At 46.4% G+C, this 17,732-nt stretch overlaps 1 protein-coding gene across 2 annotated transcripts in view; it reads right to left on the bottom strand.

Annotated features, from left to right (window-relative positions):
- ITPR2 (inositol 1,4,5-trisphosphate receptor type 2) overlaps window positions 1-17,732 on the bottom strand; it is a 285,461-nt gene that overhangs the window by 48,244 nt on the left and 219,485 nt on the right. For both annotated transcript variants that reach the window (XM_073567437.1, XM_073567438.1), the window contains 4 exons: window positions 14,817-14,924; window positions 14,309-14,501; window positions 11,937-12,062; window positions 2,978-3,153 (listed from right to left, as the gene is read on the bottom strand). In XM_073567437.1, the coding sequence (XP_073423538.1) occupies window positions 2,978-3,153; window positions 11,937-12,062; window positions 14,309-14,501; window positions 14,817-14,924 (603 nt within the window). The remainder of the gene's footprint in view (window positions 1-2,977; window positions 3,154-11,936; window positions 12,063-14,308; window positions 14,502-14,816; window positions 14,925-17,732) is intronic.

The raw sequence follows: 17,732 nt of genomic DNA, 5'->3' as shown, positions 1-17,732 counted from the left end.
AGGTCTGAGAGGTGACTTGGCCACTCCAGAACATTTACACATTTCCCCTTAAACTGTCCCAGTCTCAAATCACTGACAGACGGAGAAAGGTTTTGCTCTAGAATATCCCTGTATTTCGCACCATCCATCTTCCCCACAACTTGGACCATTTTCCCTGTTGCCGAAAAACATCTTCATAGTATAATGCTGCCACCATGTTTCACTGTGGGCTTGGTATTCTTGAGGTAATGACCTGTGTTAGTTTGGCACCAGACATAGCATTAGTGGCCGAAAAGTCCAATTTTGGTCTCATGTGACCACAGCACCTTTCTCCACTGATTAGGGGGGGTCTCCCACATGTCTTTTGTCAAAATCAAAATGGGCTTTACAAGTTTTGTGGGTAAGTAAAGACTTTTTTCTGCCCATTCTTCCATAAAGGCCACCTGTATGAAGTGAAGGGCTTATTATGGTTGTATGGTCAGATACTCCAGTCTCTGCCTGGAAACTCTGCAGTTAACTTTGGTCTCTGTGCTGTCTCTCTGACTAATGTCCTCCTTGCCCTGGCTGAGAGTTTTTAGTGGATGGCCCTCTCTTGGCAGGTTTGTTATGGTACCATGTTCTTTAAATTTGATGATAACGGATTTGATGGTGCTCCGGGTATATTTTTTTTTACAACTCAACCCTGACTTGTACTTCTCAACAACGTTGTCCCTGACTTGTTTGGAGATCTCCTTGGTCTTCATGGTGTTGTTTGGAGATCTCCTTGGTCTTCATGGTGTTGTTTGGAGATCCATTTGGTCTTCGTGGTTTTGTTTGGAAATCTCCTTGGTCTTTATGGTGGTGTTTGGAGACCTCATTGGTCTTCATGGTGGTGTTTGGAAATCTCCTTGGTCTATATGGTGGTGTTTGGAGATCGCCTTGGTCTTCATGGTGCTTGGAGATCCATTTGGTCTTCATGGTGTTGTCTGGAGATCACAATGGTCTTCATGGTGTTGTCTGGAGATCTTCTTGGTCTTCATGGTGTTGTCTGGAGATCTCCTTAGTCTTGGTCTTCATGGTGTTGTTTGGAGATCCATTTGGTCTTCATGGTGGTGTTTGGAGAGCTCCTCGTTCTTCATGGTGCTGTTTGGAGAGCTCCTTGGTCTTCATGGTGTTGTTTGGAGAGCTCCTCGGTCTTCATGGTGTTGTTTGGAGAGCTCCTCGGTCTTCATGGTGTTGTTTGGAGATCTCCTTGGTCTTCATGGTGGTGTTTGGAGAGCTCCTCGTTCTTCATGGTGCTGTTTGGAGAGCTCCTTGGTCTTCATGGTGTTGTTTGGAGAGCTCCTCGGTCTTCATGGTGTTGTTTGGAGAGCTCCTCGGTCTTCATGGTGTTGTTTGGAGAGCTCCTCGGTCTTCATGGTGTTGTTTGGAGATCTCCTTGGTCTTCATGGTGTTGTTTGGAGAGCTCCTTGTTCTTCATGGTGTTGTTTGGAGAGCTCCTTGGTCTTCATGGTGTTGTTTGGAGAGCTCCTCGGTCTTCATGGTGTTGTTTGGAGATCTCCTTGGTCTTCATGGTGTTGTTTGGAGAGCTCCTCGTTCTTCATGGTGTTGTTTGGAGAGCTCCGTGGTCTTCATGGTGTTGTTTGGAGATCTCCTTGGTCTTCATGGTGTTGTTTGGAGAGCTCCTCGTTCTTCATGGTGTTGTTTGGAGAGCTCCGTGGTCTTCATGGTGTTGTTTGGAGAGCTCCGTGGTCTTCATGGTGTTGTTTGGAGAGCTCCGTGGTCTTCATGGTGTTGTTTGGAGATCGCCTTGGTCTTCATGGTGTTGTTTGGAGATTGCCTTGGTCTTCATGGTGTTGTTTGGAGATTGCCTTGGTCTTCATGGTGTTGTTTGGAGATTGCCTTGGTGTTCATGGTGTTTGGTTAGTGGTGCCTCTTGTTAATGGTGTTGCAGCCTCTGTGGCCTTTCAAAAAAGGTAAAGTGTATATACTGACAGCCGTGTGACACTTAGATTGCACACATTGGGACGTCCGGTCACTAAACATGGGACCTGTTTGCACCAGAAAGTTTTAGGCGATTCATAGCAAAAGGGTTGAATACATATGCACATACAAATTTTTAGTTATTTGATCCCATAAATGTAATTTATGCCTAGCTTTTTCTCACGTCACCAACTTAGACTATCTAGTGCTGATGCATCACACACAAATCGGATTACATAGATATTTGCAAAAAGGTTGTAACAAAATAGGTAAGAAGCCAAAGGGGGTGAATAGTTTTGCAAGCCACTGTAGATAGATGATAAACATGAGAGATGGATGGACACATTGATAAATAGAACAGAACCCTTCAAAGATGTTCTAGAAATGTTGACAGGATCTAGCTAATAACCCCGGCATCTTCTCTGCTGTCAGCACAGCCTGGTTACTATGGATACACTTCCTAACAACCATTCTTTTCAGCAGTGTCGTCAGGCAGCTCCTCCTTAGCAACCAGTCTAACTCAGATTTTTCACATCTTGAGTGTAAGACCCTAAACTAAGGGTAAGAAAGCGAAGCATGGCCCGGGCCGGGCCTGACCGTCGCCTTTAGTACCCAGCATAGACTACGACAGAATGGCTGCCATTCCGCCTGCTGAATTATGGGCAGGGTCCGCGGTGGTCTTGTAGCCCCTTAGGTCAAGGCTCAGAGCCTGTAAAAAGGGCACTAATTATCCCGGCCTGGTAACGAGAGTCGGGGCTGACGTTGCCCTTCGTGTTGAGGACAGAAGAGAAGAACGTGAAAAGTGAAGAAGAACTTGGTACAGTGCAGAATCCGCGGAGACGTCAGATTCCCAGCATTAGAGGGATTCAGCGTTCACTCCCTCCAGTAGATGAAAGAGCGGCTGACGTGAGCCCCCCGGCTGTTCGGAGGGCCGCCATCTGCTCTTGGTATTACAAGCATATCTGCCGGGGAGGAGACATAATCCGCAATGTGCACAGAGACATCTCCATGTAACTAATATCAAAGCCTTCCTTACATTCGCTGCCCCCAGTAAGATCAGCGTCGGGCCCAGGCTCAGGGTGTAAATGGAGCGGAGCATGACGGAGACCAGGAACGGCCGAATGCCAAACGGCTTGGGAAGGACAAACAACATGGCGGTGCAGACGGCCACGGCGACCCACAGCAAGATGGAGATCCACGGAGGAAGGGTCCCTGCAGAGACAGAAAGAGCATGTCGTACAGGTGTGAGAATGCTTTCAGAGATACAGTCCGCAAAGTGCAAGACCATGTGTACGTACATTACTGATCCTGAGTTCCATCCTGTATTATACTCCAGAGCTGCACTCACTATTCTGCTGGTACAGTCACTGTGTACATACATTACTGATCCTGAGTTCCATCCTGTATTATACCCCAGAGCTGCACTCACTATTCTGCTGGTGCAGTCACTGTGCACATACATTACTGATCCTGAGTTCCATCCTGTATTATACTCCAGAGCTGCACTCACTATTCTGCTGGTACAGTCACTGTGTACATACATTACTGATCCTGAGTTACATCCTGTATTATACCCCAGAGCTGCACTCACTATTCTGCTGGTGCAGTCACTGTGCACATACATTACATTACTGATCCTGAGTTCCATCCTGTATTATACTCCAGAGCTGCACTCACTATTCTGCTGGTACAGTCACTGTGTACATACATTAGATTACTGATCCTGAGTTTCATCCTGTATTATACCCCAGAGCTGCACTCACTATTCTGCTGGTGCAGTCACTGTGTACATACATTACTGATCCTGAGTTACATCCTGTATTATACCCCAGAGCTGCACTCACTATTCTGCTGGTGCAGTCACTGTGCACATACATTACATTACTGATCCTGAGTTACATCCTGTATTATACTCCAGAGCTGCACTCACTATTCTGCTGGTGCAGTCACTGTGACATACATTACATTACTGATCCCGAGTTACATCCTGTATTATACCCCAGAGCTGCACTCACTATTCTGCTGGTGCAGTCACTGTGCACATACATTACATTACTGATCCTGAGTTACATCCTGTATTATACTCCAGAGCTGCACTCACTATTCTGCTGGTGCAGTCACTGTGTACATACATTACATTACTGATCCTGAGTTACATCCTGTATTATACCCCAGAGCTGCACTCACTATTCTGCTGGTGCAGTCACTGTGCACATACATTACATTACTGATCCTGAGTTACATCCTGTATTATACCCCAGAGCTGCACTCACTATTCTGCTGGTGCAGTCACTGTGTACATACATTACATTACTGATCCTGAGTTACATCCTGTATTATACCCCAGAGCTGCACTCACTATTCTGCTGGTGCAATCACTGTGTACATACATTACATTACTGATCCTGACTTACCTTCTGTATTATACTCCAGAGCTGCACTCACTATTCTGCTGGTGCAGTCACTGTGTACATACATTACATTACTGATCCTGAGTTACATCCTGTATTATGCTCCAGAGCTGCCACTCACTATTCTGCTGGTGCAGTCACTGTGTACATACATTACTGATCCGGAGTTACCTCCTGTATTATACTCCAGAGCTGCACTCACTATTCTTCTGGTGCAGTCACTGTGTACATACATTACTGATTCTGAGTTACATCCTGTATTATACTCCAGAGCTGCACTCACTATTCTTCTGGTGCAGTCACTGTGTACATACATTACTGATCCGGAGTTACCTCCTGTATTATACTCCAGAGCTGCACTCACTATTCTGCTGGTGCAGTCACTGTGTACATACATTACTGATCCGGAGTTACCTCCTGTATTATACTCCAGAGCTGCACTCACTATTCTGCTGGTGCAGTCACTGTGTACATACATTACTGATCCGGAGTTACCTCCTGTATTATACTCCAGAGCTGCACTCACTATTCTTCTGGTGCAGTCACTGTGTACATACATTACTGATCCTGAGTTACATCCTGTATTATACTCCAGAGCTGCCACTCACTATTCTGCTGGTGCAGTCACTGTGTACATACATTACATTACTGATCCGGAGTTACCTCCTGTATTATACTCCAGAGCTGCACTCACTATTCTTCTGGTGCAGTCACTGTGTACATACATTACTGATCCTGAGTTACCTCCTGTATTATACTCCAGAGCTGCACTCACTATTCTGCTGGTGCAGTCACTGTGTACATACATTACTGATCCTGAGTTACCTCCTGTATTATACTCCAGAGCTGCACTCACTATTCTGCTGGTGCAGTCACTGTTTACATACATTACATTAGTGATCTTGTATTATACTCCAGAGCTGCACTCACTATTCTGACCTATATAACAACCTCCATATTACCTCTTCCGTTTTTCTCTAGAGGGGTCGCTGCGGTGATTTTATCGTAAACTTCCATCTGGTTTTATGGAAATGTGAATGGAGAAATATTCATACAGTTTTAACGATTTGGTCCCAAAACAGAGACAGAAAAAGTTTTAATCACATCATTAGCGGAGAGATAAAACAATGGGGACTGAGTGCGCGGGGAAGCGCGGACACCTCAGCGCCGGCGATCGCTCGTCTGTCACCGCGGCTTTATTGGGTCTTTGGTTCTATAAGGAGCGACTATATATAGCACTTAAAGTGACAATCAACTTCAAGCTGCGATGTCAGGCAGACATTTAATGAAACGGGGGTTCAGACGCGACACGGCTCCCGCGCCTCGTCCTGCCCGCGACTGTGACCTGTCAATCTCGCTTCCTCCAAGACTCCTATTAGACGCCATCTGATCAATTTTCCCGTCGGCAGAAAATACTTCAAACTGTCTTCCTGCTTCATATTCACCACTTCATTAGAGCGGGGAAAAAAAAAAAAAAATATATAAAACCTCCATCTGCTGCGCGGAAGTACTACAACACTCAGCAAAATGACATCACAGAAAAAAACTGCTTAAAGGGCATCTCCACCTAAAATCAAAAACTTCTGAGATAATCTAAAAAACTCTCACTCGTCTTCTTCCGCAAAGTTAAAGAACGTTCTGATCGGCCAGTCCTTAATTATCGCAGTTTTTCGGACACATGTTTGACAACCAATATGGCCGCCATTACAGCAAACCTCCCCCATAGTGTCGGTTTAGTGAGACTGATTGGCAAACGAGACCCCGCAGGGGTGGGACTTAATGCAATTGGAATATAAAGGAGGTGTGTCCAGGGTGGTTCTTTTTAAGCAGGGGAGGAACTTAAATGCTAGCAAGTTAGGGTTCAAATGTTGGGAGGTAGAACGACAGGTCCGACACTAACGTAGTCACACCCTCACCTTCAGAATGTTTAGGAGATGGTGATACAAAACTGATAGACAAGGAGGCGGGGCCTAAACAAATACACCCCAAAATGGGAGATTCTGAGTGTTTGTCAAGGCAGGGGACTGACATATTAGGCAAATTTATTATTGAGGATTCTGGGAAATCTCAGGGGGGTGGGGACCACCTCATATGGGAGCAGTAATGGTGGCCATGTTGGCTGTCAGTGACAGAAGAAGACGATTCACCAAGGAGCTACATCAACACTGCGATTTAATCTCATCAATGTACTTGTGCTTGCTCTGGGGACGCCAGGGTAACACCAACAGATTGCCGCAACGCACCACTCCTCCTGTATATATACACTGCACAATACCGCTCATCCTGTATATATACACTGCACAGTACCACTCCTCCTGTATATATACACTGCACAGTACCACTCCTCCTGTATATATACACTGCACAGTACCACTCATCCTGTATATATACACTGCACAGTACCACTCCTCCTGTATATATACACTGCACAATACCGCTCATCCTGTATATATACACTGCACAGTACCACTCCTCCTGTATATATACACTGCACAGTACCACTCCTCCTGTATATATACACTGCACAGTACCACTCCTCCTGTATATATACACTGCACAGTACCACTCCTCCTGTATATATACACTGCACAATACCGCTCATCCTGTATATATACACTGCACAGTACCACTCCTCCTGTATATATACACTGCACAAAACCGCTCCTCCTGTATATATACACTGCACAGTACCGCTCATCCTGTATATATACACTGCACAGTACCACTCCTCCTGTATATATACACTGCACAGTACCACTCCTCCTGTATATATACACTGCACAATACCGCTCATCCTGTATATATACACTGCACAGTACCACTCCTCCTGTATATATACACTGCACAGTACCGCTCCTCCTGTATATATACACTGCACAATACTGCTCATCCTGTATATATACACTGCACAGTACCACTCCTCCTGTATATATACACTGCACGGTACCACTCCTCCTGTATATATACACTGCACAGTACCACTCCTCCTGTATATATACACTGTACAGTACCACTCCTCCTGTATATATACACTGCACAGCACCACTCCTCCTGTATATATACACTGCACAGTACCACTCCTCCTGTATATATACACTGCACAGTACCACTCCTCCTGTATATATACACTGCACAGTACCACTCCTCCATTATATATACACTGCACAGTACCACTCCTCCTGTATATATACACTGCACAGTACCACTCCTCCTGTATATATACACTGCACAGTACCACTCCTCCATTATATATACACTGCACAGTACCACTCCTCCTGTATACACTGCACAATACCGCTCATCCTGTATATATACACTGCACAGTACCACTCCTCCTGTATATATACACTGCACGGTACCACTCCTCCTGTATATATACACTGCACAGTACCACTCCTCCTGTATATATACACTGCACAATACCGCTCATCCTGTATATATACACTGCACAGTACCACTCCTCCTGTATATATACACTGCACAAAACCGCTCCTCCTGTATATATACACTGCACGGTACCACTCCTCCTGTATATATACACTGCACAGTACCACTCCTCCTGTATATATACACTGTACAGTACCACTCCTCCTGTATATATACACTGCACAGTACCGCTTCTCCTGTATATATACACTGCACAGTACCACTCCTCCTGTATATATACACTGCACAGTACCACTCCTCCTGTATATATACACTGCACAGTACCACTCCTCCTGTATATATACACTGCACAGTACCACTCCTCCTGTATATATACACTGCACGGTACCACTCCTCCTGTATATATACACTGCACAGTACCACTCCTCCTGTATATATACACTGCACAGTACCACTCCTCCTGTATATATACACTGCACAGTACCACTCCTCCTGTATATATACACTGCACAGTACCACTCCTCCTGTATATATACACTGCACAGTACCACTCCTCCTGTATATATACACTGCACAGTACCGCTTCTCCTGTATATATACACTGCACAGTACCACTCCTCCTGTATATATACACTGCACAGTACCACTCCTCCTGTATATATATACTGCACAGTACCACTTCTCCTGTATATATACTGCACACTACCACTCCTCCTGTATATATACACTGCACAGTACCACTCCTCCTGTATATATACACTGCACAGTACCACTTCTCCTGTATATATACACTGCACAGTACCACTCCTCCTGTATATATACACTGCACAGTACCACTCCTCCTGTATATATACACTGCACAGTACCACTTCTCCTGTATATATACACTGCACAGTACCACTCCTCCTGTATATATACACTGCATGGTACCACTCCTCCTGTATATATACACTGCACAGTACCACTCCTCCTGTATATATACACTGCACAGTACCACTCCTCCTGTATATATACACTGCACAGTACCACTTCTCCTGTATATATACACTGCACGGTACCACTCCTCCTGTATATATACACTGCACAGTACCACTCCTCCTGTATATATACTGCACAGTACCACTCCTCCTGTATATATACACTGCACAGTACCACTCCTCCTGTATATATACACTGCACAGTACCACTCCTCCTGTATATATACACTGCACGGTACCACTCCTCCTGTATATATACACTGCACAGTACCACTCCTCCTGTATATATACTGCACAGTACCACTCCTCCTGTATATATACACTGCACAGTACCACTCCTCCTGTATATATACACTGCACAGTACCACTCCTCCTGTATATATACACTGCACAGTACCACTCCTTCTGTATAATCAGAGTGTCAGACGCTGAGTTCTCCACCGGCTGCTGCTGTCATGGACGCACGTGAGGCGGCCGCCGACCTTACACACATGATGAATATTTATGCGGCCTCTGCTCACCATAAGACAAAGTGAGCTTGTCCTGCGCAGCCCCAGAGGCAGAGGGGGGCCCGGCCGGCGGCTCAGACACGCGGCCGTACACGTGGACCACATGCTGCTACACAAAACCCACCACACCAGGGGCTCGATCACATGGGTAACTGAAGTCTGGGAATATGATAGTTAATCTACGCTGTGTATATGTAATGTGAAATGTCTATAAAGTATGATGTTTCTAGAACCTTCTAGAAATCTCCCACTTCACTCTGATGAGAAATTCAGCCTGTCAGCTCCTACAGCTTACCTCCTTCCCCCTCCTTAACAGCCTGTGTCTGCACTGGTAATAGGACACTTCCCCTATAGCATTTGGCCCATCTCCACAGAAAGGAATGTTAATTAGTTAAGCTAAAGGAAGTCCTTTGTTTTCTGGGACATGGTGTCTGAAATAAAACTATGAGAGATATTAAAATAGGCTACCATGGGCTCCGATCGCGACAGAAAAACGAAACGGACATTTCTGTGATCTGCGCGGACCCGGCTTCCCTACGGTGGTTCTTGCAAAGTTCTATCACCGCCAGAACCTTAGATATGGATTGCTCCCAAACGGAGTGTCCTAAGTATGGCATGTCTGATGTTGCTTTATTACATTTGATGAACTACAACCTATGAGGCCCTCAGTGTGTTGATACGAGCTTCCCTCGTTGAGATATGGTTATCATAAGTTTTTTAGTAAATTGGCAACTTGGAGAAAGGGGGGATGAACTTCTGCAGACTGCCCCTTTCGTGATGTCACAGACCCTGGGCTATAAGGCACCCCTCCCTTACAATGAGTCAGTGGGAGCTACAGCGTCCGTGCCGACCAGAACCCAGATGAGTGGAGAAGTGTGGCTCCGCCTTCTCTCCCCAGCCACATGGTCTGCCTGATACCGACTAAGCACATGTGAGTGTTACTTTCTGTCTTTTTAATCCCCTTTATGTTATATTTGTATTGTACGTATTTGATGTCTCAACTTTATAGCAACTTTTATCTATGTAATCACTGCCCGCATTCTTTTGGGAATAAATGATAAAATCTATTAGCTCTGTCTCCATGCTCTAAGAAACGAACTATGCGGCTTTTTTAGATAATCGCTACTAATTTAAGGGGTTTGCCGCGGACCCTCTTAATTAACTCCATGATTAAGTAAAGCGTGGCTGGTGGCAGCGTGGTGTGCGCGGCTGGCGAGGCTAGCTGGCAGTACAGAAGGGTCTTATATTACTGAATAAGTGGTTGAGGCCACAGCATTGATAATTCCTGTACTGCAGTAGTCTAATTTCCCGTGCACAACAAGCAGCCCGTCCGGCGACTAATTATCCTAGGTGCAGTTCGCTGACTGACCTGAGGGTAAGGGGGGCGCCGAAGAGCTGCGAATTCCAAAGTGGAACTGAGAAAGTGGGATATACATAAATCCCTGCAGTTCTTGGAAGGTGGTTAGCAGTGGTGGGGCATCCAAAATACCCTCCTGCGGTAAATTGTTAGAGCAAGATTAGCTTGCTGTGTTTTTGTCACGTGGTGCCAGTGGTGGGATAACTAAGATAAGCCCCCACTGTGCCTGTGATAGCCGTGTGCCGGCAGTGCGTCGCGTCCCTCCGTCCGCTGACATACCCGTGTCAGTGGTGGGATCGTGACCAATTGGTGGCACAGGGTCCGCAGTCCGTCGTCAGTTGGTGGCAGCGGTCCGTCTCTCACAGTATATAATAGGAGGGGGCAATAGTGTGGACAACAGTGACCCCAACACCTGATTATCAAAGTCACATCCAGTAACTACACGAAACACTAGATATATACATCATAGTAGGGTCTCTGATATGCACTTTGCTACATCCCATATTAAATAAATATATAATTAATAAGTGTAGGGGGGACTGACAGCTACTCTGGATTTACAAAAGTGATTGTCACGGCTCAGGACAATGTCCCTTTGAATGTGTCAAATACAGCTGGAAAATTCCTGACTACTATAATACTGCCCCCTATATACAAGAATATAACTACTATAGTACTACTCCTATGTACAAGAATATAACTACTATAATACTGCTCCCTATGTACAGGAATATAACTACTATAATACTTCTCCTATGTAAAAGAATATAACTACTATAATACTGCCCCTATGTAAAAGAATATAACTACTATAATACTGCCCCTATGTACAAGAATATAACTACTATAATACTGCTCCCTATGTACAGGAATATAACTACTATAATACTTCTCCTATGTACAAGAATATAACTACTATAATACTGCCCTCTATGTACAAGAATATAACTACTATAATACTGCTCCTATGTACAAGAATATAACTACTATAATACTGCCCTCTATGTACAAGAATATAACTACTATAATACTTCTCCTATGTACAAGAATATAACTACTATAATACTGCCCCTATGTACAAGAATATAACTACTATAATACTGCTCCTATGTACAAGAATATAACTACTATAATGCTGCGCTTTATTATTTCCCATCTCACCATATCTATAGCTCCTCGGTGCTTCTTTACTTGCTGCTGAATTATTGATACAGGAGAATCAGGCTGCGCCGGTAACAGACTATTTTGGGATCGTCGGTCCCTGGACACGCGGCACTCACTGACCATAATAACTTGTCATCCACACCTCCCATACTTTTCGTACTCTTCCAGAACTAGAAGAAATTCCACTTGCCTTCATCTCCGTCGTCTCCAAATGGGTAAAACAGCGCCACCGCCAGGTTGATGAACACGGCAAGGTTGAAGGAGATGCTGCCCCACAGCGAGATGTGGCGGGAGAACCAGAACAGAGCGGGGTTATCTGCGAAGACAAAGAGGCGCAACGTGAATGATGAAGATTTGCTGCAGGATGACACAGGACTCCTTCATACATCTTGTGGAGTCCGGGCCTTGAAAGATCAGAGAGGAGGAGCCACACTATATTAGTCAGAGAGGAGGAGCCACACTATATTAGTCAGAGAGGAGGAGCCACACAATATTATTCAGAGGAAGGGCCACACTATATTAGTCAGAGAGGAGGAGCCACACTATATTAGTCAGAGAGGAGGAGCCACACTATATTAGAGAGGAGGAGCCACACAATATTAGACAAAGAGGAGGAGCCACATATATTTGTGAGAGGGGATCCACAATATTAGTAAGAGAGGAGGAACCACACAATATTAGAGAGGAGCCACACAATATTCGATAGAGAGGAGGAGCCAAACAATATTAGTCAGAGTAATAGTTATGATATATTAGTCAAAGAGGAGGAGCTACAGACAGTGGTTTCAATGTTTTGGCTATATGCTACCACGTGTTGCAGCTCTTTTTTCTTTTTACTGTAGAAAAACAGTTTTTTGCTCGAGCACCTGCACTCATTAATTCATTCATCCGCAGGCCGGTCAGGGACGCGCTAAATGACGGCGCTGCTACTGATCTCCAGGTAATAAGCGGCTGCTGTGCAAACACAAAGTTCTATTTAAACGTAAATGCTTCATTTAGGGCCGTGTGGCAGAGGAGGGAGCGGAGAGCGCGGCGGAGGAGGGAGCGGAGAGCGCGGCGGAGGAGGGAGCGGAGAGTGCGGCGGAGGAGGGAGCGGAGAGCGCGGCGGAGGAGGGAGCGGAGAGCGCGGCGGAGGAGGGAGCGGAGAGCGCGGCGGAGGAGGGAGCGGAGAATGCGGCAGAGGAGGGAGCGGAGAGCGTGGCGGAGGAGGGAGCGGAGAACGCGGCGGAGGAGGGAGCGGACAGCGCGGCGGAGGAGGGAGCGGAGAGCGCGGCAGAGGAGGGAGCGGAGAGCGCGGCAGAGGAGGGAGCGGAGAGCGCGGCAGAGGAGGGAGCGGAGAGCGCGGCAGAGGAGGGAGCGGAGAGCGCGGCAGAGGAGGGAGCGGAGAGCGCGGCAGAGGAGGGAGCGGAGAGCGCGGCGGAGGAGGGAGCGGAGAGCACGGCGGAGGAGGGAGCGGACAGCGCGGCGGAGGAGGGAGCGGAGAGCACGGCGGAGGAGGGAGCGGAGAGCGGCAGCGACACCTGGAGAGGAGCGAGACGCTTGCTGCATGACTATCGCTCCTCGTAACCTGAGCCCAGAAGCTGAGATAGAGGGTGCTGTTTGATGGGGTCATCCAAGATTGCTGCAATATAAAACACGCTGCCACTCCTAACTACAGGTCACATCTGGTACTGCAGCCGAGCCCCACTGTAGTAAATAGGTAGGACTGCAATACCACACACGACCTGTGGACAAGGGTGGTGCTGTTTTTTGGGAGAAGTCCGTTTTTTTTTTTATTTATCCTGGACTAGTCGAGTACTAAAAATCTTCCCTACATCAGATTCCGGATTATTGGAAGTTTGCCTATAAGAACACTGGGGTAAATTGTCCGATTCTCTCCATTTAGGGTTAATGGCGTGAGTGAGAGAAGACGCAGACACAACGTTTTTTGTTAACGAGGTTTTAATTATTTATTGGGGCGGTGCGTCTGTGCCCGGCGGCGGGGGTGGGGGGACGCGGTGTACGGCCGCGCGGCTCCCGGCCGGGGCCATGATGAAGTGCGGCACGTTCATGAAGGGGACGCTGGAGAGAGCTGATTAACTAATGAAATATTAAACGGTACAATGTGTGCGGAGCGCGGCGGACGCAGCGAATACCAAGTGTGAATTACCGCCAACATCTGCGCCGCCGCCCTCCGCAGGGAGACAACATGGCGGCTCGGGAGAAGATTTAGGACCCCTAAATAATTAACGCTCAATAAAGCTGCGGATGGCGAGTGCACGATGGGGAGAGTTATACCGCGGAGGAAGGGGTTAAACACGCATGCACCAGGGCTGTTCTGCACTACAACTCTCAGCATGGTCAGACATACAGCAACGGTCCTCATCCAGGCTGCTGAAGAACTACAACTCCCAGCATGCGCTGAGACCATATCTATATCTCGGGCAGCTGTCCTTGGCCGAGATTCTCCAGAGCAGCACTCCCAGCATGCACACCTATGCAGTGAGGGCTGTCGGGGGGATGCTGGGGGTGGTAGTCTTGCAGTAGCTGGGGCGGACTACTCCCCCCATGCGCTGCACTCACTGCGGATCTTCTTCTGCCACTTCATCTCGTTGTACAGGTCCTCAGTCTGCTGGAAGAAGTCGTTCACCTTGCTGCCCTGCTCGTCCCTCTCCGTGGTGTTGAACACGCGCCACATGGACTCGCGGGTCAGGTACTCGCAGATGTTCGGCACGGGGAAGACGATCTGCTCCATGGTGCGGTCGTGGCGGACGATCTGGAGGAGGAGAGGAGCTATAAAGCAGCGAGAAGAGGCCGGCGGTACAACAAACCCTGCTCCACCTGCGCCACCCAAACCCGGGCATCGGTGCACATGTCCGCGCCCTCCTCTGGCAGATACCCCCCTACCAGCATGGCCGCCGGGTGAGGAACACTAAAAAAAAAAAAGGGCAAAAAAAACGAACCCAAGGATGGAGATAGCGAAAAAAAAGTGAAAAATGACCCAAACATGGATAAACCTAACAGTGGGGCAGTTTTACTAGTTTCCCCATTGATGTCAGTATAGGGGGTCTCTACCCCTCGGCCGCCTTACCTCGATCTGAGCCGTGTGGTTGGCGTAGTATTTCAAAGCTTCGTCGCCCTCGTCCGGATCATTCCCCGGCCTCAACATCTGCTGCAGGGTCTTGTAGTGGCGCGCCAGCTGAAAACACAAAGCGCCCTCGTCAGGGACACATGGCCTCTCCGCGGCCTTTCTTCCTGTCAGTTTCTCACTACTTTCAAAAACACATCTTGCTGTCAGTGAATAAAGACTTGTCCTCTAAGGGACGGCTGAAAAGCTCATTAGAAAAAAAACAAAAACTGTGATAACGAATTATGCAGCGGTTTTATACGGTAAAGCATTATGGCTGCAGGCACTTACCTATTTATATGACAGAATCTGCCTGTAGACACCACTAGGGGGAGCTGTCAACACTACTGACCTCAATGGGAGATGCATCATATATAAATATTTGTATAATAAGTTCCCTCTAGTGGCAACTGCATAATCTGTATGTAGTGAGCTCCCCCTAGTGGTGGCTGTATAAATCTGTATGTAGTGAGCTCCCTCTAGTGGTGACTGTATAAATCTGTATTTAGTGAGCTCCCGCTAGTGGCGGCTGTATAACTCTGTATGCAGTGAGCTCCCCCTAGTGGTGGCTGTATAAATCTGTATGTAGTGAGCTCCCTCTAGTGGTGGTTGTATAAATCTGTAAGCAGTGATCTTCCTCTATTGATGGTTGTATAAATCTGTATGTAGTGAGCTCCCTCTAGAGGTGGCTGTATAAATCTGTATGTAGTGAGCTCCCTCTAGAGGTGGCTGTATAAATCTGTATGTAGTGAGCTCCTCCTAGTGATGGCTGTATAAATCTGTATGTAGAGAGCTCCCTCTAGTGGTGACTGTATAAATCTGTATGTAGTGAGCTCCATCTAGTGGTGTATGTATAAATCTGTAAGTAGTGAGCACCCTCTAGTGGTGGCTGTATAAATCTGTATGTAGTGAGCTCCCTCTAGTGGTGACTGTATAAATCTGTATGTAGTGAGCTTCCTCTAGTGGTGGCTGTATAAATCTGTATGTATTGAGCTCCCTCTAGTGGTGGCCGTATAAATCTGTATGTAGTGAGCTCCCTCTAGTGGTGGCTGTATAAATCTGTATGTAGTGAGCTCACCCTAGTGGTGACAGTATAAATCTTTATGCAGTGAGCTCCCTCTAGTGGTGACTGTATACATCTGTATGTAGTGAGCTTCCTCTAGTGGTGACTGTATAATCTGTATGTAGTGAGCTCCCCCTAGTGGTGGCTGTATAAATCTGTAAGTAGTGAGCTCCCTCTAGTGGTGGCTGTATAATCTGTATGTAGTGAGCTCCCCCTAGTGGTGACTGTATATATCTGTATGTAGTGAGCTCCTTCTAGTGGTGACTGTATATATCTTTATGCAGTGAGCTCCCTCTAGTGGTGACTGTATACATCTGTTTGTAGTGATCTCCCTCTAGTGGTGGCTGTATAATCTGTATGTAGTGAGCTCCCCCTAGTGGTGACTGTATATATCTGTATGTAGTGAGCTTCTTCTAGTGGTGACTGTATACATCTGTATGTAGTGAGCTCCCTCTAGTGGTGACTGTATACATCTGTATGTATAGGCAGGGTCCTCTCTCCACTCTGTATCAGTCTGTCATTGTTAGTTTGTTTACTGTAAGTGATATCTGTAATTTGTATGTAACCCCTTCTCATGTACAGCACCATGGAATCAATGGTGCTATATAAATAAATAAAAATAATAATAATGTAGTGAGGTCCCCCTAGTGGTGGCTGTATAAATCTGTATGTAGTGAGCTCCCTCTAGTGGTGACTGTATATATCTGTATGTAGTGAGCTCCCCCTAGTGGTGACTGTATATCTCTGTATGTAGTGAGCTCCTTCTACCGTAGTGGTGACTGTATACATCTGTATGTAGTGAGCGCCCTCTAGTGGTGGCTGTATAATCTTTATATAGTGAGCTCCCTCTAGTGGTCGCTATATAAATCTGTATGCAGTAAGACAGAAATAGCTGGCTGACCATTATGAACCATATACACTTTCATGGGCCTAACTTCTGTCACTCATGTTCCTCCACTTCCTTATTCTAGTTCTACCTGGAAATTAACCAAGATGTGCTGGGGGTGTAGTAAAGAGCTGTCCCCGGTGAGACAAGAAGAACCGTCGGACCTTTACAGGCAGGATGTAGTTAACTTCTCTTCCTGCTTTTATTTCTATAGAAGTTCGTAAATTTGTGGCCCATCCACAAAATACACACGTTCTGCATTGTATTGCTGTCTAGCTCTATAGAAAAGAATCTGGCTGAGCTGCAATACCACAAGTAACCTGTAGGCAAGTGTGGCGCTATGTTTAGTGTAAAAAAAAAGCCATGATTTTCTAATTGTGCATGACTTCTTTAAGTTCTTGGAGAACTACTTTAATGGACTACTATTATTGATACCATGATGGCGGAGCATGCTCAGCGCCCCCTGTAGGCAGGTTCTTCGTGTTCTTGTTCTGTGCCAGCTCACGCACTTCTATCTCATCCTCAGGGTTACAGATAATAGAGGTTTTCTGAGAGAACTCTGTGTTATTCAAGGTAAGGCACAACAGGGAACAGTCTAATCAGGTCTACGGGGACCCGCAGCTTCCAGCTCGCCGTCTACTCGGCAGAACTTTCAATTAGCTGAGCGGACTCTGTTCCTGATAGAGAACGTCTGACACATCCTGCGCTGTGTACAGCATTAAAGACAGCTGTGAATGAGGACGAGTGGCACTGGGCATGCAAACAGGCTCTAAGGATCAGGGATATTCATAAGTGTCAATCATAGATTGGTAGCTCAATTGTTTAGTATGATGTTAGCATAGAACTGTTAAGATGGCAGCACACATCATTTATAAAACTTTAAAAAAAAGTTGTGTTTCCCTTTAAGAGAAAGTGAAGAGGTGGAGCTTCA

Source organism: Dendrobates tinctorius, unplaced genomic scaffold, assembly GCF_039654945.1.
Source record: "Dendrobates tinctorius isolate UK_male_01 unplaced genomic scaffold, ASM3965494v1 ptg000020l, whole genome shotgun sequence".
Taxonomy (NCBI): Eukaryota; Metazoa; Chordata; class Amphibia; order Anura; family Dendrobatidae; genus Dendrobates; species Dendrobates tinctorius.
Note: the sequence above shows the minus strand (reverse complement) of the source record. Positions and strands in the feature narration are given on the sequence as shown.